This window comes from Anser brachyrhynchus (assembly GCF_964034855.1).
Source record: "Anser brachyrhynchus genome assembly, chromosome: 7".
In the NCBI taxonomy this organism is placed as follows: Eukaryota; Metazoa; Chordata; class Aves; order Anseriformes; family Anatidae; genus Anser; species Anser brachyrhynchus.
Window position 1 is genome coordinate 9,155,612 of NC_137701.1, and position 24,567 is coordinate 9,180,178.

At 47.4% G+C, this 24,567-nt stretch overlaps 1 protein-coding gene across 12 annotated transcripts in view; it reads right to left on the reverse strand.

The window, feature by feature from the left end:
* The window catches only part of ERBB4 (erb-b2 receptor tyrosine kinase 4), a 580,719-nt gene that overhangs the window by 358,120 nt on the left and 198,032 nt on the right, over positions 1–24,567 (reverse strand). For 11 of the 12 annotated variants that reach the window (XM_080600555.1, XM_080600553.1, XM_080600542.1 and 8 more), the window contains one exon: positions 10,787–10,938. In XM_080600555.1, the coding sequence (XP_080456681.1) occupies positions 10,787–10,938 (152 nt within the window). Of the gene's footprint in view, positions 1–10,786; positions 10,939–20,503; positions 21,623–24,567 lie in introns of those variants that run through there. The other variant, XM_080600544.1, reaches the window with a different exon arrangement.

Consider the following 24,567-nt stretch of genomic DNA (forward strand, 5'->3'; position numbering starts at 1 on the left):
GAACCGAGTGTTGTTTTTGGGGTGTAATTGATCTATAGCCGAAACAAATCAGCTCCACAGCTAAGTGAGGAGATGAAGTGGTGGATAATCTGTAGTTTAAAACCAGCTGTTCTGCTGAGATCAAATGATTGCTTTGGCACTGAACTGATTAGCTGACACGGGAGCATGTTTCAGCATCCGCCGTCATTACCGGGCATCGCCTCCAGAACCTCCGGCCACGCCGACGCCGAGCACCGGAACTCATCGACGGCACGGCTGGGATCGGCTTGCTGTTTGCTAAATGGACAGACCTCACCTGGCCTCAATTACAAATATCTGCATTTTCAGGCAATGAGCAGACAGGAGGGGCAGGGAAGGAGGATATCAGCCAGCAGTCAGATAACCACAACTGCAACAAATCCCAGCAAAATATTTCGGGTTTAAGCTGCGCGGCTGTTGCTGTTCTCCGTTGGTTTAAAGGCAGCACAAATATTTGCAAATATTTCCTTCTTATTTCTTTCTGCTTGCACATCTCTGTCAGTTACTGAGCACTGCAATTCTTCCCATCCCTTGCTGCACAGTCCTTGCGTAGAGATGGCTGCAATAGCTGTTTTGAATAGGTTTCCCTTTTTCAGGTAAGGCACTTCTCCACCAGAGTATCCCATGAAAGTCCCATGAAAGGGACAGAAATAAAAGGAGGACAGGGGCCTATAGGTGTTGAATTTTTTCCTTAATCACCTTCTATACTTTTAACTACAAGAGCCTTTTCCAAATCACTTGAAGATCCCCGAGGCTGCACAGCAGCTGAGATATAAACATTTTCGCAGAGACCAGCTGTCCCAGAAGCACGTACGCTTCACCCTGAGCTCATTGGCAAGGAGAGTGGGAAGGCAACACATCTGGAGAATATCCTACCCTACCTAAAAACTCCCCTGTCTCCAGAGAAATTAAAAAATGTTATTTTAAAAGTGAGAGCAATCTAAGACCTATTAGGTCATGTTTCCCACGCCCTTATCAAAGCTAGGCTGTTCCTCACAGCAGACACATTTTCTAGTTGATCACTCCATGGGTTTGAAAGGAATCCAGCAACATCATCTGCTTCCTGAAGAGGTTATTCTACAGTTTTGCAGAGACAGCCATTAATTCCCTGATATTCATTATAGATTTTCCTTTCTTGGCCCTTCACTCCTCACGGTGTTTTTGAAGGATGAACTGCCATTATTATTCCTGAGGTATGTAATACACGGGGTTGCAGCTTTTGATTTATTGCAGCCATAGGACACATGTCTTGCCGTCCCTTCTGCTCTCCCCTGCCCATTGGTCCTTTCTGGAGGGGACACTGTTTGCAAAATCCCCCTTCCAAATTCAAGGCAGGAAGGGTCTTTCTACATGTAAGCAAGGCTGGTATGAAAATGGGTTTAAAAAAAAGGGGGGTTTAAAGCAGGAGTTTCAAGCAGTAGCCAACATCTCAAGCTTTCCCATTTCAAGGGAGCAATATACCACGGTCATCCAGATTACCCAGACTTATAAAAACAATAAATAACGTTTCACAACTCCCTTGGTGGCATTTAAGACCTGAATCAGTCCCAAAGTACCAGACATCAGAGGGAGCTCTGACCACTGTTCAAGCTCCTGGACCATTCAGTTACCTATTGCAATCCTTTTCAAACTGAACAGCATTTACTTCAAGGGTCTCTTGTCTCCATTCTGGGCTTGTTAAGGTTGTCTTCTTACAGCGTGAGCATAAACTCTTTTACAAAATGCATTGTTGGTATAACCTCTCCTTCCACTGAGCAACATTAAGCAATCATTTATTTTCCCTGCACAAAAGAGTGCAGGTGTTTCAAAATCAGCATGATATTTCCACCCTCCTTTTGACATTTTCCCATTTATTATGTTCTCACAGTACCTCAGAGCACTTCACTCTTCCTCTCTGGCAGGACTAATCACCGCAAAAGGGGGAAAAGGAACCTGCTAGTCAATACATCACGCAAACGCTATTAGCCTCCTACTAAACTTCAAACCCAAGCAGGAGAAGGCAATGGGGACGGTTGTGCTTAGCCACCTGCACAACTACTGCCTCGCACTAGATCCTCAGTGCGTTAACCAAAACCTCCCAATTCGACCTCTCTGTGACGACGTTTGACACCCGGGACATCTCATCTCAGAAATACATCATCTCATACCCTGTGGTTCAGCAGGCAGAGCCACCATCAGCCCTTGGAAGATCCAGCCGCCCGGCTCCTCAGAACAGCCCAGCACAACGGAGCAGCTACCACGAGGACACGACCTTGGGAACACCTGAAATGCACGCGGTGGGTGCTCAGGAAGGCTGCTTCTGCCTCTGCCCGCACCCTACCCGCGCAGGATGCTGCGCGACACACGTGGCTCCACAATTAGACCGCCTCGTACTCATATCGGGGTTGGGGTGGGAGTGCTAATGCTGCTAAATGCTGCAATCTGCACAATTGTGCTGACATTTCTGAACTATAAAAGCCCTCTGGCAGGCATCTACAGAGGAAACCTTTAAAATTGATCTGGTTTAGCACAAAAACTGTTGGCTAAGCCTCCATCCATCCCTCTGCTCCTCCACCCCTTGACACAGCTTACAGCGAAAGACTTTGGTTTCCTTTTCATATAGCTTTTAGCAGCAATTCAAGCCCATTGATCCAGGACTCTGAGTCCGTGTATTACAATGCAAGATTATTCAGCTCTCTGACAGTCAGTTGGTTAAATTTCATTTTGTTCCATAGTAAAATGGGATTGGAGGGAGGGAGAACTAAAGGAAAAATTGGCAATTCATTTTCTAAATGCTGAGGAAAATGGAAAAATATCACTCAAAGGAAAGCACAAAATGCTTTCACTTCGTGCATACCACTATAAAACAATTATATATATCTGTACCTATCTGTACCTACCTATACCTTGCCTGGGCCTCTCTTGACTTCAGTCTCTGTGGAGAAGATCTGAGAGGGTGGGTGGACAAAGAGGAGAAGAAATAAACCTTAAAGACACCTGAGCACAGTTCATCAGGGAATGGTGTGAAGTGGTGGAGTTTACTCCAGCTCCAAGTTAGGGTTAAGATTAGATTTGAAAACTCATTACACTCACCACTGATGCCAAATGCGGATAACCTCTCTTTCTGTGGCTGGAAGATAAGTACTCATTTGCTTTATAACCTAATAAATCCATTTAGAATTTAAAAGTGTTTGCAACTAGTCTTTTGTTGTTAGTTAGCTTAAGTTTACCTCCTTGTTTGATTTTGTCCAGCTTCAATGAGGCCAGCACTTCCTAGGGGAGAGGTTTACATTTACAAGAGTAAGATCATTAGCAGCATAAGGTGGTTGAAAGGGAAGGCATAATTGCTTTCACTTGCCTAGAGGGCAGATCAGCTTCTAAGAGAAACACCACCTAATTAAGAAGGTTTGCACTGTTTTATTTTTAATAACGTTTTCTTTCCACCGCCAGTGTTTTCATAGCACCTGTCCCAGCAAGGTTGGGATGCGGGCTGAACCAAACGCACTTCACAGACACGCAGGAGCTGACAGCATCAGAACCCATCAAGGACTGGCAGAAGAGTGCGACGAGACACCAAGCAATTGGGAAAAAAAATATTAGCAGTCTATAGCGAATAAAACAACAACAAGCCTGGGCAGAGTGATGAATCTCAACGGTTGCATTCGTTTATGTCATGAATTTGGACAAGGACAAGGGTGATGCTGCCCTGCATTGCCTCCCTGGTGCTCTGCGAAACGAAGGGCGGCTTCGCTGCAGCCACGAGAACAGGACAGTAAGAGCAAAAGGTATTACTGATGTTGAGCATGTGCGTGGGTTTGGGTTACTCTGAATAATTTAAGTCAGGCTTCTTTTATCTCTCAAGAGTTGCTATCACTGCCGTGCACATGAATCAGACAGGCTTCCCGGGCGGCAGGAGGTGGGGCGCCTCCACTACAATGGGAGCTGAAAGGGAAAAACTACAGAAAATTTAAAGAGACTCTTTAATCACCCTGGACTTCAAATCTCCGTGTGTGATACAGCTGAAGGATGTTCACCCAAACTGAAGGCTTCACAAAGACGAGGGCTGCTGGGAGCTGGGGAAGCTCTTGACCAACATGGGCGGTGGGGAAACAAGGCCACAGGTTGGGATCTGTCCCTGTGTCCCCCCGGAGCCTCTCCAAAACCTCCATGAGATGCCTGTGCTGCTGACAGGCTCTTTGATGCCACCTGCTAGTTGCTCCACACGGACAGCAGCTCGTGCCTTGTACAGCAGATTGGTCACAGAAAAGCAGAAACAAGTGAAAGCCACCACCCTGGCCTCCTGCCCTGTGGCAGTGCCATCTGATGGATGATGCCATCCTCAGCAGGGCCACGTTCCCCTGGAGAGGCACCACCTGCAGCCCTGCACCTCCCCAAAAAGCTCTGCCTGGGGAGCTGCACAGCACCTGGTGCACACACAGCCAAGGAGGGCAGCTTGACAGTCCCTGGATCAAAACAGGAGCCTGCATTTATGCAGCACACTGCTCTTCTTGCAAACAAGTGGTTATTTCAAGCTATATCTTTCATACGAAGCCACCAAAAGTAATTGCTAAATTAATGGGGCAATAACAAATGTACATATATTTGGTTATGACTTGACAAATTCAGCTCGAGAATTAATTGTATATTAATTCTCTTGTCTGTTTGTTCTGCAGAAGCTAAAATTTTAATTCAAAACAGAAGACTACTAGCTTGCGCAGTCTGTAAGTTACATTTCCAGCCTCAACACCAAGCCAAAAACTACACTGCAGAGCACTTCTAGTCTGGTTTTGCATCGCTGGTTGGGAAAGGAGGAGAGCAGAAAGAGAGGTTCCACTGGTGGGTTTTTCAGTTCATTGTAGGGACACGAGGTTGGATCGTGTATGGAAGAGAAGCGATCCTCCCAGCCCATTACTCTGCCTGTTGCAATGCCCTGGACAGCTACAAAAATAAAAGAAGAGAGATGGGAGGAGTATAAAAACAGAGCCAAAACCTGGCTGGGGGGAACTACCAACAGCATGAACTGCATGGAGAGACGGAGCTGCTGGGTTTGTGAGCAACATGAAGAAACAGTTCTGCGAGAGCTGGACAGGGATAGCTGCGCATCACGGAGTTAGAAGCGAGAGCGAATGCATTTGTTTAACCCCATGCTCCTCCCACTGCCACGGGTGCTGCAAGGGTTATTGGCATCCCTCAGCAGGCAAGGGTGACCAGGCACAATGGGGGAGACTTGGAAGAAATGTGGGGAGGGAGGGAGGCAGGTGGGAGACCAGAGGCTGCACGGGCAGCTTTTGGGAGGGGAGGGAAGCTGCAGGAGAGGGTTTCTGGAGCACATGAGGAAGGGAGGCACAGAGGCAGCTACGTGCAGCGTGTGGTGTATGAGGATGTACCTGTATTACACACACCTGCCCTGGACAGCACGGGAAAGCAGATGCTGCGGGGACGTGGATGGTCTTGTATCGATGCCTCATGAAGGGGGAAAGCACAGGACTAACACAGTGCCTCTGCACACACTGAAAGCACCCGGTGCCTTTACCTGCCTGCTGGTGAGGCTCCAGGAGTGGCGGGGTTGGGATGGAGCTGGGGGAGGTTATGTCAGGGACTATGCAGCTGTAATATTGGTCTTTGGAGCAGCAGCAAGCACCCAGGTGCTGGCTCACTTGCCTACGGACAAGGTAAGCGTGAACACCGCTGGCTGGCTAGCAGCAAGGGAGAGGAGCAGGACAGCATCATGAGAGGGGATGAGTGTGGCTTTGGAAATGCCAATCCCTGCCCTGAGGTTGGTGGCACTAAATTATATATATATATATATATATATTATTTTTTTTTTATCACCTCGCTTCTTACTGTACCAACACACTGCACCGTGCTCTTCGTAGCGGCTGCAGCACGGACTTGCCACTTGACCACCCGTTTCTGCAGGCAGGACAGGTCTGGAGGGCCACATGAACCCAAGCCCTTCCTCCCCTTTGCAATCGATACTCCCTGGCTGGTTTGAGATCAGCTTATACTGCTGAGACTATTTTAAGCCACGGTTTCTGCAAAAGCAAAGGGAAATGAAGAAAAAGGCATCCTCCTGGAGAGGAGCTGTATCACATATGCACCGCGCAGCTGGCCTCTGCTCCCACTCCACCCTCTGAATTTGGGATCCAACTTGCTTCAAACACGGCTCGGGTTCATCCAACACAGTTGGCAGCTGATCACGGCCGGTGTAAAACATTTTGTCCATGCCAGGAGCACGGCCTGGCATGCCCCTGGCCTCCTGTAACCCCCCCAGCGCAGCAGCTGCTTTTATTGCCGCGTGTGCAGGACGCCTCGGCCAGATTTAGGCAGCAAGTCGGAGGTGTCCTCTTTCCTCCAAGATCATGTGTGTGTGGCACATGCAGCCCTGCCCATCATGCTGCTGCCGGCACACTATTTGGCTCTTTATGCTTTGTTTCTTATGGGTAAGGTCCTGAGAAGGCAATTACAAATAAATAAGGACATCTATTTGACTTCCAGGTCTGTAATTACCTGGTAATTACCTTGTCCAGCCAAGGACAACGCGTGCTGCTGAGGCTGTCCTGATGCAGCTCACTGCAGGAGAGGTGCCATGGGGCAGCTTCGCCCAGCAAATCCTCCTCCCCCCAGATCTACTAGGGCTGATGTGCAATACTTCCCAAGCACGGCTGGGGAAAATCCCCCTCCATGTAGGCAGAGCCACCCTAGAGCCTCTCCTTTCTGAGGACTCCTGACAGGCACTACTCCCTGTCCCACTCCCTTTCTGCTGAGCTGGGACCCTCTCCAAGCCTGTCAGCTGGGAATTAAGATACCATTTTGTTGCAGAAGAGGATGCGGGCTGTTCTGCCAGGCCTTCAGGAGCCGTATCTATCACTGCTGGGATCTGCTGAGCAAACTGGACGTGGCACTGCACTCCTGTCTCTGCGTTCCTCAGCCCAACACGTCTGTTCAGGCCGCAGGCTCTGTCCCTGCCCTGCCACTGGCTCGGCAAGGCAGCCAGAGCTTTCAGAAGGATCTGCATAGACTTGGTTTGTTACAAGAGAGCAGAAAGCTTTCTAAAAATACAGAATTTTTTATTTTTTTTTTTTTAACCAGAAGCAGTCCTGAACACCCAGGGGCCAGGCAGCGAGGTTGGCAAGCAACTCTTCCCTTCCCTGATCAGGCAAGCTGCCTTCCTCAGAGGGGCTCTGTCTGACCCAATCCTCCTCCCAGGCTGTAACGCGGCCAGAAGCAAAAAATTACCTATATTCTTGACATAACACCCAAACCCTCGAACTCCACCTGCCACAAAGTCTAAGGGTCCTGGTTTTCACAGCCCACCCAGCTCTGTGTGTCGACACGGGGACAACGTGGCTATACATTGCTGCAGACACAGAGCAGCTATAAAGCTGCCTGCCGAGCTCAGTTAAACGACACGCAGATATAACTGCTAGCGTTGCTGCGGGTAAGGGAACTACAGAGGTAAATGAACAAGGAATTTATCAAGCGATGGTAGATCATTTCTGAAGGCCGTTGATTGCAGTTAGAAATAAGTTTCATAATCATTTGGGAGAGTTATTGCAGTGAGCAGTGCAGAACTTCAGTCATGTCTTCAAAAATAAATAATCTGAAGTGGTTAAATAAAATCCAGGGACAAGAAAACAATTTACTGCCTGCGAATTGCTAAAAGGCTGAGGATTAGCCTAAGATAACTCTTGTTTACTAAATGTGTTTAACAGAAGAAGAGTGCCTGCAGAAGATCATTTTGTGGTATACTAATTGTGTTTTTCATTCAGAAAACTGAACACAGAGATACCATTAAGAAGTAAGAACTGCCCACAATACAAGCTGTCAGTTTTGCCAAGTGAAACTAGAATAAGGTCCTGCTTCCAAAACCAAACTGTCATTTCCAATATGAACCAGTGCATAGCTGATCTTTTCCGAAATCCCAAACAAGGAGGTAAATCTCCGTTCTGACCTCGGCGAGACTCAAGGAGCAGAGCTGGTGGAGCCAGAGGCCGGCCCACGTGAAGGACAACCTCGGGCTGCAATTGCTCTCTCTCCTTTTGGCCACCCATGAGCAGGGGATACCTAGCTCCCAAAACGGCAGGATGAGAGCATACGAGAGTGCTGGGAAAAACTGGGGGAATATACAAACCCTTCTTATGTGAGTGAAGCTGCTCGTGATCTCAATGCCACGCACACGCTCTCAAGCTTCAAAGTTTGGTGGCTGAACGTTTCGTTCAGGTGACAGACAGCCCTTTTTAGTCTTAATCAGCAGATTAAGTGAGCTAACTCGTACACGTAAAGCAAATCTACTTAGAGAATAAATGTCTGAATATATATGAAAGATGGGATGCTGATCTTTTAATCTTCCTCGGCACAAATAAATTTAATTGTTCCCCCCCCCCCCCCAACTTGAATTCATTTATGGTATTCATTTATTATTGCATGATAAGAAGGTGAGCAGGCCTGGTTTGCTAGGTCTTCCCTCTAAGCTGGGGGCTACCGAGAAGGCAGGTGGGCACAAAGAAACCCTGTACTCCTCAGACAGACGTACAGACAACACAAACCATCACCTGACTGCTCAAAGTCCACATGGTGGAGAAAGAGGGCAATTTTTGCAAGAAACTGGGAAAAAAGGGGAGTAGGCCAGAGAAGCATCATATGAGTTGCAGGATGAGTTCACCACGCTGAAGTCTAGGAGAGATAAATAGCCCTTCATTTAGTTATCTCCCATCTGCCACCTTCGTTTGGCGGTTAAAATCACTTTTAAAATGATAAAACAAGTAATATTGCCTAACTAATGAATGTTGAATTATCGGCACAAATATGCCAACATTTGTTTATTTACTTGCCTCACCGAGAACACGTTCTCCTCTGTTTGGTTTTCTATTTTAATGACCACAATTTATCACATTACATAGATTTGCAGTTTGCTGGGGTTTGTTTCAAGTTCTGCTTTCTGCTGAGATTTCAGTGAGAGTGCAGTCTTAGGTAAGATAAGCAATAATGCTAATAAAAATGCAATGGTAACCGTTGCCAAGAAGCAAACGTAACTGGACAACCTTCGTTTACTACACAGGATCCTTTTTTGCTCTCATTTGCTGGTTTTACTGTCTCTCATTTGCTAAGATTTTCCTCTGCCTGCAGCAGCTCCCCACAAGGAACAGTGACTCCCTAATTCCCAATTAATTTGCTCTCCCCACCTACCTGTTGGTCAGCATAAGAAGGACGGGAAGCTGAATGGGTGAACTATCTGTGATGAATCTGATGAATTCAGAGGCATGCACGATGGCCCCGTTGGGAGTTTCAGGAAGCATCTGAAACTCCAGCATTGCCCAAAGCAGCGCAGGGACCCTGCCCTTGCACGAGGACTCCGCTGCCCGTGCAGTGCAGTGGGAACCGTTAGTCCAGCTGCCCCAAGGCTATCTATTTCGGAGCTCAGGCACATATGTGTTTTCCCCACCTGTCACAACTGTGAAATGTACAGATAGCATTTACTTCCTAGGCATTCGTCGCTCAAATTAACAGGCAACCTGTTAGTCTGAGTGCAATTAGCACCCCAAACTTCACTCCAGACGTGTATCTGCTAGCTGAATTTTGCTTGCAGATCTTTTCACAGCCTGGTGTATGCTTTGAGCAAATATAGGCTGATGTATAGAGCAGAAATCCTGCGAAACCCCCAACAAATTTAACACGAAGCAATGTTAAGCACACTGTCGGAGGCTCTGCTTTGCCTTTGTTAGAAGCCATAATGGAAAGCTCAATTTTTTCTGAACTGAAACTGAGCACAAGGCTCACCCAAGACCTGGCAAACCAAATGCCCGAGTGTAACACAACCTGCGGGGCTGCCGGATGAAAACTCCGCTGCTCCCCTACGTGCTTTTTACAAAAATGCCACTTACATGCAGACACGCATCTTGCCATGTGACAGGAGCATTTTGCAGAATGATATGCGAGCGATACCATACAACACAGGCAACACAAATCCTTATCCATGTCACGGCTTGACTTTTGAGAGCATGACCCGTGCAATCTGTAACCACACCACCACGGGCTGTTTTCAAACATGGTTCTCGCACCAATTTCATCTATGTGCACTGGAACACTCCTTTACCAGGGTATTTTTTTCAAACATAATCAGTTTTGGCATGCCAAATCATGATGGGTTTAAATTCTTTCCATTTGGCATTCACCTCCTACTCCTTGTAGTTGCTACCAAGTTAACAGGTAACGCACAAACCATGTCGAAATACTCCTTCACAAACACAAAGGCTAAAAGCATGATATTTAAACAAAATAGGGAAACCTCTAAAGCAAGAAGCTGGGGGATCACACAACCCAGGCTCCACAGTGAAGAGGGTTTTATGTTAATTCAGTAAACACCTTTTGTTTCAGAGTTCTTCCCTTGTTTACCCTACTAACCAGTCCACATATGACATTTTATCAGGATAAGCTTGTCCAAGCCACCAGTGCTTATCTGCACTGCTCCAACCTGCCTACACCCTACCCTAAGAGCTCCAGACCCGCTGGCAGTAGGCAGCCGTAGAGACCAGCAAGGTGTCACCCTCCTCCGGCATGACACGGCTTTCTCCCTCATGTCCTGGACGCATGTAAATGACATACTCAGAGCATCTGTCACAGCCACGACATCGCTCTTGTGTTCTGTGCATCTGTGACATTTTATTAGCCTCTTCTCCTGCAGGCTCTGGGAGGTGGTGGGCAGGAGACCTGCCATCCTCCAGCCCAGCATTGTGGCTACTCCCCTGTCCACAGAAGATGGAGAGGAAATAAAGAGAAGGTTGCTTACCCGCAGGAAGGAGAGGTCTCGGTTGTGCTCGATGCTGGTGATTTCCAGGTTGCCCATAACTACCTCACAGTTCTCATAGTACTTGCGCAGGGCCCGGTATTGCTGCTCCAGGTCCGAGAGGGAGCTCAGCTTGTTCTCGGTGCCAGCACACACTGCAACAAACCACAAACACAATCCGAGTGAGTAAGGAAGAGGGGAACAGGTGCAGAGAAGGAAGGAAGGAAGATTTATATCCAGGGATAGAGGTACCTGGAATAAAAATTCTGAGTTATTCACAGGATTGAGTATCAGCAGCAGAGGTGAGAAGGTCCATGATCATCTCAGCAATTTAAATACCTCTCACCAAAGGGACCAGGTGCTGGTATTTACCACTGAACATCCAGAAATGTGGAAAACGCAAACACATAGGGCAAATGGAAAACAAGTTGACCACAGCACATTAAGAGCAAAAACCAGGACCAGGTGAAGTCCCTGGATACAGGATGCTGAATACTAGATGTTCACAAATTTAAGGATAAGAGGCCAGAGAGACCTGTGCATCTGAGCTGACGTGTGCAATCCAGCATTTTTCCTATTCAGCTGACACCCAGTAGGACCTGTCAAGAAACCATGAGCAACCTGGCCAGAAGGCTTGTACCCAGCATCATTTTCCCTCCTCTTTCCTGAAGTCCCCAGCTCTTCCGAGCTCTGCACAATTAAATAATAAAAGACAGAGCAAAAGCCTACTGTCTTTCCGCAAGTCACCAGGCTGTGATCTGAATGCACAAGGGAGCTGTGTCAGACGAGTTCGGAAATACCAGCCAAATACAGTCAGTTTTCAGAAGATGTTCTTTAATATTACAGTACTCTGTTCTGAATCTTCAAGTCCCGTTCAAAGCCAGTGCCAAATCACAGCTCTGCTCAGTCTATTAGATTGCCGTGCATCAAGCAGCGACAAAAATGAATCCAGGAAAGAAACACAGAAGCAGGATTTTACAGCAGCATTTTTTCATGCAGCTCTCAGCCTGTCATAAGAGCAATGCTACTTAAATGTTTGAGCATGGGGCTGGCCTTTTTTTTTTTTTTTTTCACTTACACTTACTTTTCCTCTCTACTGACAGCTTGTGGGCTGTTCTTATCTGCGAACAAATTAATCTGAATCTATCCGCACTTTTGAAATGGGCATTATATTATGCAAAACATGAGCCAGACCAGAAGAGCATTTCTGGAGCCATTCCCACTGCTGGATTAGATCAATACAAACAAAACCCTCCATGACTGGAGGCCTAATCAGTAAAATTGGCTAAAATATGCTCTTTTGAATGATGCAGGTCCTTTTTCCTTTAAAAGACCAAAAGCGATTAGGTTTTGGAGTACTACTATTATTGAGTATTTACTTACTACACCCTTTTTTTTTGGTTTTTTGTTTTGTTTTGTTTTTTGTTTTTTTTTTAATAGAAACGGGGACAATTCTCATCTGCATCTTCTGCTGCCCATCTCGCCTGCCGCAGAGCAATCTGCTCCAGTGCCAGGGCGATTCGAGCCTCAAACAGCCGGCTGGCGAAGGGCTGCGGGAGGCAGCCAAAAGCCCCCCGACTGCTCAAAGTTTGCTCCCAAGGAAACTCCCCCTGCCCTACAAATGGCAGCGGAAAGCTGCTCCTCCTCAACTGGGATGCCCCACCAGGGAGCAATACCGGGGCTGGCATCACTATGAGCCATTTGTGGGCTCAGGGGTTAGCAGATAATTCTCTTTTCTTGCGTTTCTAGCAGCTGAAGCATAGACGAAAGCAGAACAGGCACTACATAGGACTGCTTTACCATGTATATGTTTGGTCTAGTTACCAAAGGAAATAATGCATAGGATGTAGGTTTTTAATACTTTATATGACTTACTCAAATTACAATTTCAAAGTTCTCACTAAGTTTATAAACTTGAAATGTTTGAAATACATTACAGTGTGCTGCAAAACAAAAAGTAAAAATACTGTCTGGTTTACATGAATTTTAAAATAAATACTACCTGATTTCAAGCCGTGATTTAAAGCACGAACATTCCTGCTTTTGAAAGTTTTCTCAGAAAACCTTACCATTTAGAGTAAAACACTCCAAGACAGGATTTTGTTCGTAACGTTTAATGGGTATTTTTGAGGATTCCCAACTTGGTAAGTGGGAATAGCTGGAAGGATCAACCACTACTGCATCGTCCTTTCTGAAATACAAAGCCCCATCCTCTCGTGTATGCAAAGCTTCGTTCAGATCCAGGGATCACAGAATCATAGAACAGTTTGTGTTGGAAGGGACCTCAAAGACCATGAAGTTCCAATCCCCTTCCACGGGCATCAAAACCCTTCAGGAAGATGCCCGCATGTCCCTGCCAGAAGCCTTCGGAAAATGTTTGCTACCGATTACAAAATCAGTTTGTTTGCTTTTTCCTTGAAAGCAGCAGCATCTATAACACCAAGATTGACTGTGTTTCCAGCCGAATAAGTATTATTCTGTCTTAAGGCTCCCGAGGACTAATAAATAATTTCTGTTCCATTTCGCAATCGGTACTAAGGATCAACATAGCTCAGAAAACAATTCCAGCAGCTCGGCTAATAAAGCTATCCACCGCAACACTGGTATTTCATGTCGCACGCACATTAAATGTTTCACAAAAGCTAATTTAGCCATTTTTTGCTGTAAGGAGGCAGAACATTTGGAGCCTGCTCTTGCAGCAACAGGGGTGAAACCAGCCGAGATGTAAACCAGGGCTGGAAGTTTTATTAGAGGAAGATTAATTTTGTACAACCAAACCTTGCAGTAACTACTGCCGGCTTTTGATAATGCTATGGAAATCAATTCTTTCAGATGAATAAAATCTTAAAAGCAAATTTAGAAGAACTCACGTTGATCTTCTAAATTTATCTCGCAGTGATTCCAAGCATTTAATTTCTGTCTTAGAAAAAAGAAACCCCCTCTGGTGCATAAAGCCTCTTCTTGTGCCAGCTCACACCTGGGCCTCTGCTGCTGGGGGATGCATGGCAAAAGGTGGCCATCTCCCCTGCCAAGGGAGGAAAATTGGACACAGACTGCCTCAAACCAAGCAGTAGTACAAGACAGACTCTCCTGCATGGAAGGGGGATGTAACAGAGCTAATATTCTGCAATATGTACCCGAGTTGGGAGAGCACCTCCAGCCTTTGCAGTCTTTTGAAACAGTACTGGCACTCATGTGTTGTCTCAGCTCTTTAAAATAAAGTGCCAAAATAAACATGAGCACAACAAAACATCATGCCGTGTGCCTTGTCGTGCCATACAAAACTGCTGTAATCTCAATTCCACAGAGAAGCACCTCTTCAAAGCACTTGGTTGTACGCTGGTTATCTTATACAGGCCCAGAAACTGATGAACGGTATGAAAACAAAGACTGTGCGTTGAAAGCAGTCCCTGCACCAGATTCTCTCTTGGTTCATAAAAAAGTACTAATTGGTCTGTCTCTAACAGGGTCAGCAAAGTACTAGCTCAGATGCCTCTCCAGCCTGTAGCTTCTCCCAGAGGGGAATGTGAACGTAAATCTGCCTTGGCCTCTGAGCAAGAGCACTCCCAACTTGCTCAGATTTTGCACAGGTGGCTCAGAGAGAAAAGCCCTTCAGAGCCATTTCAGTGCTGCACACAGAAAAATCTGACAACCCCATACATTTTCTCAGACAGAAACACAGGGAGCAGCTGACCTGCGCCAAGCTACCCTGGTGCCATGATGCTCACAAGTACATTTCCTTACAAACACACTATCTGCAAGCCCTTTGCCATGCCCTCTCCTAGAATTATGGTAACAAACCTTGCTACGTGCTCATACACAGATATAGAGAGCCACCACAAACATCATCCAAAAGCTGAAGGAGCGCCCCTTCGTATCTGGGAAGCCCTGTGCCTGCTTCTCATCTAACCCCCAAGCCTGGGTGGTTTGGGGAACTGCATCCTCCTGCAGTACAGAGTGCAGCCAGTGAAAATGAAAACAGAAAACTTACAGATTCCTGTTCCCAGTGACCTGGAGTAAATCTCTGGCTTTTCATTCTAATTCATTTTATTGACATCTCGTAACTCTGAGGACCCTTTCCCATGCTCTGCTGCAATCCAGAAGACAACTCATCTAGCAGCTAGGGAGCTGAGAGATGCCTCCCTGCAGAGGAGGGTGGAAATGGGCATCTAGCTCCCGAAGCAGTTGCCTACGCTAGGCAATATGCAGGTCTCACTGGCAGAACCACCAATTCTCACTGAAAAGAGGATTTTAAAAAGGAAAAAAAAATTAATTCCAACACTACTATTGTTTTGTGCCCACTCTGATTGTTGTGATGGCTTTTCCCTGTCTTACCCCTCTCCTTTGGGCACCTGTGCAGAAGGGAGCAGCTGGGGGACCCGGGCATGTCAGGTGGGCACCGGGGCACAGCACTCTTGGTCATCACAGCACTGGACCCCCAGTATTACCCACACGTTCATGCTTCAGGTTCGGTTGCTTAGTTCTCCCCAGCTACCTCAAGTGACAGAGAACTGCTTCGGCTTCTAATGGCCCCAATTACAGCAGTCGTAATTGTCCGTATTGAAGTGAGTTTACATTTTTCATCAATATTCATGCATATGACTCTGAAATTAATTTCCCATTGACATTTTTTTTCCTAACGAAGCCACACCATTTGGATGCTCACTCAGAGACAGGAAATAGTGGAGGCATTTAAAAATGTCCTTTAGTTTCTGCTTTTTAGGCCATTATTGTGCTCAGCTCCGCTGATGACAAATCTCTCTGTTATATTACAAAATCATTTCAACTCAGTCTAATTCTGGTTCTTGTAATTCTAACTGATTTTATAATCATCCCAGCTCAACAGACGAGCTAACTTTTGGAAGGAGGGTGACAGGTTTCATTTTTTTATGCAGCCCCTCTCTGGATTTGCCGACGGTTTGAGTTTTTGAGTTGCCCAGGAGAAAATACCGTCACCTCCATGCAGCCACCCTGGTGTCTCGTGTGTTCAGCCAAGCAGCGAGGAGGCATCACCTTGAGCATCCCGATATATCTCAGGATTCATCACAGCTGCTCACAGTGCACCCCATGGCCCCAAGCTCTGCCTTTCAGTCTTCCGAATTACAGGACATTTGAGTGAGGAGGCAGGAGAGCATCTCTGCCTGCACGCGGCACGACCTCTGTTTGTTGATGCATTTGTCAAGCAGGCCAAAAACACGAGACAAGGATTAAATGTTCCAAGTCACTAGTTTTTTTTTTTTTTAGGAACACAGAATTATATGTTCCTTTATCGCAGCCAGGAGGAGCCTAACAACATTTAGCACCTCTTCCTAATGCAGCCTTTTTGTACTTCCCCGTAATTTATTTACTTAATTAGCTGTCTTTATACAGACAGCACCATTACCAGGGTTTCTTGAAGGACAGCTGAAGTAACTGTTTATTAATAATTGCAAACACTCCTGGCAACTTGCTAGACCCCCCAGCTGGGGGGGAAATACTGGAGCCCCTTAACAAACAGCTAATTACCAGCAATTTCACAGCAGCCCCCATTCATTTCCTTCGGCTCCCCACTCAGCCCTAGCCTGGGTACCCTGTGCCCGCACAGAAGTAAGGGGAAAACAGTTTTAATGCTTTCATTACCTTACAGCTCTCCTTAAATGAGCTGCAAGCCCTGTGTTTTCTTGCAATTAGGCACATCCTAATGAAGGGAGGGCCGGCCTGCCTGCCCTTACAGCCCTGCAGATGGCTCCTGGGAGAAGGCAAACACCTACTGCAGGTCACCACCTTTCTTCCTTTGACCCCATCACCTTCCGGAGAGCGTCGTCAAACTGGAGGCTTCCCTTCCCTAGGTGAGAGGCCGTAATGAAGGAAAGCATCATTTTCTCTCTACTCCTAATTAAAAGCTCAGCTGACACAAGCGTTTTCCTTCCATAAGGCCTGCTCCGTGCTACAACACGGCCATCCCCTCCGAATCCCACCAGCTACCATGGCCCCTGGGTCTGGAAACGTGCACTGAGCCCCCAAATCTTGTCTCCAATGGTGTTGTCACAAAAGGAGCGGGGCCGTGCTTTATGAGGATGGCCCCACCTCCGACGGAGGCTCATCAGACACCATCTGCAATGGGCAGATCTCCCCCAGTGTTACGAACACAGAACTGAATAGGCACAGTGGAGACTGCCAGGGATTGTAACTTCATCGAGAGGGATTATTTATGTGCGATGACAACTTCTCAAGCTGATTGCACCCTGTCTTTGCACCGAGCTCTCCAAAATCTGTTTGGTTGCTGCTACGCACTTTCACTGATGTAGCGCTCGTGTTTGCATCAACCAAAAAATGGCATCAAAACGTTGACTAGATTGATACTGCAGCATTTCAAGGATAATTGCCTATGCCGACGGTGTCGAGCCACTGTCATCTGCTTGTTTTATGCTAACATCTCCAGCGTTGTTTTTCCTCGTGTCCATGCTGCAATGGGAAAGGACAACATGGGGAAGATGTGCTGCAGGACCTAAGTCACGCAGCTACCACTCAAAAAAAGCTGAAAATAATACACGAGGCTTTGCCAATGCTGTTGTTTTTTTCCATGGGTGCATACCAATTTATTTTCCCTGGGTACTTCCCCTTCCCTTCTTCTCCCTGCTCTTCACAGACATACACACACATGCACACACACTCTCTTTCCTCATTTCATCATATTTCCAGGGTAAATAGTTGCTCCTTAACTATAATGTAGGTACCGGACTTGACAAGCAATTAAAGCAAACAATTTCCACTCGTCTAACTTTGCCAAATTAGTCATCTGCCATCTGCTCCATCATCTGGCTCTCCTTGAGGTCTTGCTGGGAATCTGGAAGCGCTCGCTCCAACAAGGAGGCAGCAGCAAAGCCTCCAAGCTGGCGGGAGCCTGAGGGATGGGGGGGACATGGGGGGACACGTGGCCCCACGCTGCTCGCCGCCACCCCCAGCCAGCAGCCCCGTCCCTGCTGCAAGCAGCTCGCTGGCGCTGGCAGTCAAAGCGGCAAGTTGCAAGTCGTGTTAGAAAAGCATTTAAAATTCAAGAATTCTTTTTACAGCCATGCAAATAAATGCTTAGCAAGGATGAATGCACGGCATAGAGGGAGTGTGGCATTTTCTTACCAGCTGCAGGATGCAAAAAATAACTTACTTTACTGAATGTTTTCAGCGTTTACAGTTTTTCTCCCAATGAAGCGCCAGGCCAAAACGAGCAATTAATAGACATTATCTAAGAGAGACTGGAGCGGTCTCTGCTTCCAGCACCAGGCTTAGTCTGGTCTTAGATCTACAGACGGCCTGTTCCCGCCTCATTTTCTGTGCAGTGCCCAAAATTAAGCTTGTGAATGCAACTTCTAATGCCAAGAACCCAAATCCTCCCCTACAGCACCAAAATACAGCCTATTACCAATGCCTCCCGAAATGAACGAGTCTGGAGATAATTGATCCTGAGAGATACAAGGCCAGGCACGCTAGGGCAGCTAGAGGCGGAGCGAGGTGCCAGGCTGAAGGCACAAGTTTGCAAGTATTGCCCTCCCTGCTTCCCAGTCTTGTCCTAACTGAAGCAAAGCGGTGCAAATGATGGAAATGTCTACGGCAAAGCCAGCTCACAGCAGCAGGAAGGCTTTGGGGTGCTTCTTCAATGCTGGTACGTTTCTAGAGGAAAGCCAGGTCGGCAGAGGAAGATGATGGAGCACGAGCACACGGGCAGGAGCTGAAGGAAGGGAAGCACTTCTGTACATCTGCCTTAACCGCAACTCGATTTAGTGACACCAATGACATCTGCTGCCAGGTTGGCCCCAGACCTCCTTCCCGCTCACGGAGTGGGGACACGCAGGAGCTCTCCTGGGGCCGGGGGATGGCACAGAGCAGTGCCCACTGCTAAGAAGCAGTCGCCCTCGCCGGCAGCTCCGGCTGCCCTGCTGGGACTCGCCAACAGCCAGGGGCTTCGCTCGCCTGGCTGCCTGCTCCTTCCCCAGAGGGGCCCCAAATGCCTCAAGCATTCGCTCAACTTAAATGCATTTTAATTAACGCTGTACAAACACACCGAGCTGGTGCGGGCACAAGGGAGCGCATTCATTCAGCGTTGGCCGGATCCTCATCCCCAGAACTCCAGCGGGAGCCCTGGCAGCCGCCGCAACAGGAAGGGGATCTCAGTCCTCGCTGACAGTACGATACTGAAACACTTGGCCAAATGGGAACCAGCCCTCAGACCCTGCTTACTGCTACTTAAGCACTGTTTGTGTAAAAGATGCATCTCAGGAGGGGTAGGTGGGACAGGTGCTTTTATATCTACCCGTGTAACCGGGACAATTACTCACCACTGAAGCACACAGCAAGTGCCCCATTGTTACAGGGTGTGCATGAGCCACTGAAATCTCCCTGGAAATCCCCCTGACATCTCCCATTGAAGTCATTCTCCCTTTGCATCGGTAAATATCGCATAATCCAAAGACCACCTATTAAAATTATTAAGGTAACTACGGAATTGTAGCACACAAAGAAGTGGACTGCTTTGGAAAGATCAACCTCCCCAAATTCTGGCAGCTCTGCAAGAAAAAACTGCAGGAGGGGGTTAAACAAAGCCCCTGGACAAACATTTGGGGAATAAGGAAACCCAGCACCCCTCTGGGAGCATGCTGGGACTAGGAGCCCCCATCCATGGGGCAAGAGTGAGCCCAGAGCCACAGAGCTGCTTTGCCCAGCTTGCTTCAAGGGGACGGGGTAATGCAGGAGAGTGCAATTAAAAAAAAAAAAAAAATCGCACTATTTTAGCAAATATGCACCTGTCTATTAAGCTGAAGCTGCACGCAGTTTATTTTCATTGATGAAAATAACAGGTTCTCAAGCAACACACGATATCCTTGTCAAACAGCCAGGAGAATTCAGCTCGTGGAAGACAGCTGAAATGGTGATTACTGAAACCTGGAAGCCAGGAAAGGTTTTGCCGTGTTGATGCTGGGGAGCTGTGAGGGCTGATGGCACCGACTGCCCAGAGCCAAAATGCTGGAGCCTGGCTGTAGAGAGGTCACCAAGTTGAAGCACTGGTCTCAAGGTCTCTCCTACAGAAGCCTTCCTTGAACTGATGGCTGTGTTTTCCTAATTGCCCATGGCCACACAGAGCAACAAAAACTGTATGTTATTAAACCAAGTTCAGATATCAGTTTATAGGCAGGAAAAACAAACTTTCAGCAATGGTTCTATGCAAGAACCTTTTTTTTTTCTCTATACTGTATATGTAAAACACACAGCCTGGTTTTAAGATAGTGTTTTAGGCTAGTATCTTCTGCCACATGTACCCTTCCCCGGTTGTACTTCCTGCATGTTGCACACAGCTTCACACACATCACTGCGCCTCCCCTGCACGGCACCCTCACACTTACCAAGCTCCTGCTTTCTCAGACCTGTGTGCTTGGAACTGAGACCCTGATCCCACAACATAAGTACAATCAAAACAAAAAGCTAAAAAACCCACCAGCCTATCCTTCAGATGTGCTGAGCACCCAGTCAGGTCTTCAGCTCTGCCAAACACAATGTATAAAACCTTACCTCTACTGCTGAGAAGCTTTTGTTCCTATTAAGAAGTAAAGGGACTGATTTTTAACTTCACTGTGACTGTTGGCCTGCACTGCTATGAAATCTGTACAGAGGGACATGTATTTCAATCTATGACCTGCTTGTATAAGAGCAGCATATTCAGCGCAGTGCTGAAGCTTCCTCCTATTTTACCTGGGAAGCGAGGGCTGCAGGTCTGCGTTGAATGAGCTCCTCCCTCTGTCTCCCTGACTGCTCAGAAAACACACAAGCCTGTTCCTGAAATCACAGCCGGGCTGACTTGCCCCTTCTCATGTAATTTCTATTGAGTCTTCTCAAGCAGCTTCATTTTCTGAGGCTATAAGGAGGCGGGGGTGTCGCAGGTGCTGGGAAATTGCTCCCCAAATGCACTTCACCTGTAGTCGAATCAGGCAAAGCATCTTCAAAATCTCCAATTGTTTTCCAAGCCCAACATATCATTTGTTCTGGATTTCCTATAAGGCATGTTTGTTATTTTTTGTCTTGTGTACTTTCAGAAATCATCCCAAAAGACAAGCTCTAAGTAACTGTAGTCAAAACTGTGTATTATGAATTCTTTATGGATCAGTTTTCTCCAATATGTTCCCTGTTAATGTTGCTTGTTCTTTCTGTTGGGCTTCTTAAAATGCACTCCATATATATTTTATAAAGGTCTGGGTTTCTTTCCCACCCCCCCAGAGACTGCCCTTAAACTTCTGTCCATTGATTGTGCCGGTATCAATTTGTAAAGGTCAACAGAAAGCTGCTCTGACAGCCCAACTCAGAAAGCAGTTTTTAAATGAGCTGTTTCTCTTCCTCTACAAAGAGAGATGCCAAGAAAATCAAAACCTGAGGTCTTTATTTCACTGGCCTGACCGGTGGCTTTGATAGGCTTCGCAGCTCTGATGGCCACAGACGGCTCCTTGGGAACCTGAGCTTGTTTGAGGGTTTTAAACATCATCATCTGAACAAGCAGGTTTATGATGAAAAGAAGCACATTAATTTGCTGCTCCTCCAAAAACCCCTGCAGGCCTTGGTTAACAGAGCTCCGAGGGTTCGCCGTAGAAATGCCACTGCTGTGTGGTTTTGGCCTTGTGCATCCTGTTATCATACACGAACACCTCACATTTCACACCACAAACGCCCCACAACTGCCTGTATGCAAGAAGCAGGCTGTGCCAACCTATTTGGATGTTTGCTTCGGATTTGCACTGAAAGAACTGGTTATTTTGTCTGGGGTTGTGATCAAATGCCTCTTCAAAAGGCTTCCGCCCTTTTTCCCCCATCCCATAGTTTACTGAATTCCTCAAATTTATAACCACTGAAAGTAGGGCTGCACAATTTATGTCACTGCTACACATGAAGAAAATCGGCTGTAAATCAAGGACAACAGTTATATAAATGAGCATAAAAGTGCAGGGAAATGTCAAAAGATAGCAATAAAATACCTTCCAAATGGTAAATCCCAGGAGCAGGAGCACCATTAACTTGAGTCCTCCGCTCCACAGCAGTAGGAGTGTTTTATCAACGGAGGCATTGGTGCTGGAGCTCGCCTCCCTTAATAACAGGAGGGCTTCAGGATGGCAGGGGGAAGTGAAGACAGCGCTCACAGACACAAAATCACCATCCTGTGCTCCTTGCCCTGCTGCTAAGCCTACGTAGAACAGGAGCACAGTACATATTTTGGCATACACGTATGCACACACACATAATAAAGTTGGTCTTTTGGGATTCTCTCTTTTCCTAGCCCTTTTTCCCTAAAACGAGGAACACGTGGAGGGCTGATCCTTACTTTACCCAAGATGCTCACCCCACAGTGGCCACCCAGGTCTCCTCTGCAGATGTTGCAAAGCAGCTTTAACAGACACAGATGGGACACACACCTTGCCTGGGGATCAACCAGCCCAAATCCGCCAGCCAGACCTCCCCAGGGGTCCATACAGCAGCCGGGGAGGGAGTCAGAGACAGCGCTCTGAAAAAGAATGGAGTGAGGGGTTTGTCCCGGTAAGCAGCCATAAAGCCTTCCACTGACTTGCCATGAAATTCTGGCCTTTTCCACAAATGCTACCAGCAGGAGAGTGGCCATTTCACAGCAAAACATCCAGAGATTTGTTGGGATGAAGGCAAGGCGATGCCTCATACACACCTGGGGCAGCTCCAGGAACAGATTAAATGTGAGCCACCACCACCCCATACCCTTGGGCAAATCTCTTAGCTCTGTGCACAAGCCGTTCCCCTGATCCTTTTTTAACTACAGCTAGGAAAAATCCCAAACCTATTTCTGACTTCATAAGAGGACACTTAGAAGCACCTTTACCCTGCAAATGGAAACTGTTAGCTCTCTATTAGAATAACATGTCCCAGTGATGTGCCAAAATAACCTGTTTTCTGGTTCTTAACCTAACGCAAGGGTGAAAAAAAAAAAAAAGGAAAAGGCAGAGCAGATGTCTGGTTGCTTTTTTTGAAGACACAGATGACATATTCCCACAGACCGAGAGCAGCTTTATATTCCCGTATCCCACAAGACGACACGGTGTTTCTGCCCAAAGCTCTCCCCACCCGGTTTTATTTTCGCAAACATGGAGAAAGGCGGGTGAGTGACAAGCGCCCTGCTCCTCGTGGCCGGGTGGGAAGCAATGGGCACGTTATCAGCAGCCTCATTAAGGAGAAAAGGCCAAGAAGCAATTTTCCCAGTGCCGACAACACTGCTCCCGGGGTCCCCGATTCATTAATACCTTCCTCCTCGCTCACTCCACTTGATGATCCCATTAAATTGAACCTGGGAAAGGCGAGGAAGGTGGGAGGGGGAGCCCGGTGGGATGCACAGGGCTCCCAGCATGTGATCCCATCCAAAACTTGTGACCGGGGCTTTGGCCACAGCCGCACACTTAAGTGATGCAGGAGCACGTGCAGGGAGAGCGGCTCAGTGCAAATTTACCCGCTGCGAAATGCCCTTGGAGCTGCCTGCCTGTGACGGGTAAATGGCATGGAAGGTCAGCGAATCTCATTTGGCAGCAACGAGCCCAGCTCTACACTGCTTAAAAACCCCCTTAAAAACACACGCACCCACCCCGAAACCAGCAAAACCATCTCATGGGGTGCAGAGAACTTCCTGGGAACAGGGCTCCCTTGTTTTCCCTCCTTAATACCAGCAACCGCTGCGCTTACAGAATGTGTTTGCTTTTTATTACAGGCAAAAAAAAAAAAAAAAAAGCCCAGCTAGGACCGCTAGGAACAGCTTAATTAATAACAATTAGCCGCAGCACAATTGTGATTCAGGTGGCGTTTTGGAGCATGAAGGAGAAACTTGACACTTCTGCTTGTGTGCACGGACATAAGAAATTCCAGGCAAAGTTAATGGAAAGTGAGAGGCTGAGCAACGCCGAAATTCAAATGTACTGTAAAATTACTAAATGATTTCAATGTCACAGGAATGCGCCGCGCTGCTTCTGGGATTATCAGCCCTTGCCGAGTTTTAATAACATTTGGTCAAACACCTCGGCAGCACGTCGCTGGGAAACATGCACATTTCCCGAGGGAGGGGAAAATCCCTTTGTTCCTTACAAAGGGAGAGGACAGCCCGGAGGAGATGCCCCAGGGGTCCGACGCCAGCGGGTCGGGGGCCAGCCCCGCGCCCCCGAATCTGCACGGCCTCCGCAAAGGGGAAGGACGCTTGTAGGAAATTGCAGTTGTCTGAAGCGGTCGAAACACCTGCCAGTCACGGCGGATTTCTTGGCCGCGCTCCCCGCGAGGGGGGCTGCCTCCCAGTGCCTCCGCCATAATTAGTGTCACCACAGTCAGATGCAATTTATGGCTAAATATACATGGGGAATATGAAGACAGTCCCAGCGACCGCTTTCAAATGAGAGGAGAAAGGTAGAGGCTTCAAAGTGTTCGGAGGGGAACAAGGGGAAGGAAGTTCTTGGCTGGCAAATAAATGGGGCCTTCTATTAATGAAGGGAGCTCAGCACCAAGGGTGCCCTTGCCTCAACGTGGCTGCCTTCCTCCTACTGAAAAATAAACACATCAGGACAAAATGAAGCTAAAAGAGCAAGTTTTAAAAGCAGGAAAAGAGCTGACATGGGAAGATCTATCCAGATTTGCACCTTGTTGTCAGCACACAAACCATTTGTGCAGAGCAACCCAGAGAGCTTGGTGCGTGCTGCACACCCAGGTGCGATGCTGGGCCAGGAGGACCCGGTTTGGGAGGCAGTTGTGGTACAGGTGTGATGCCACTAGAA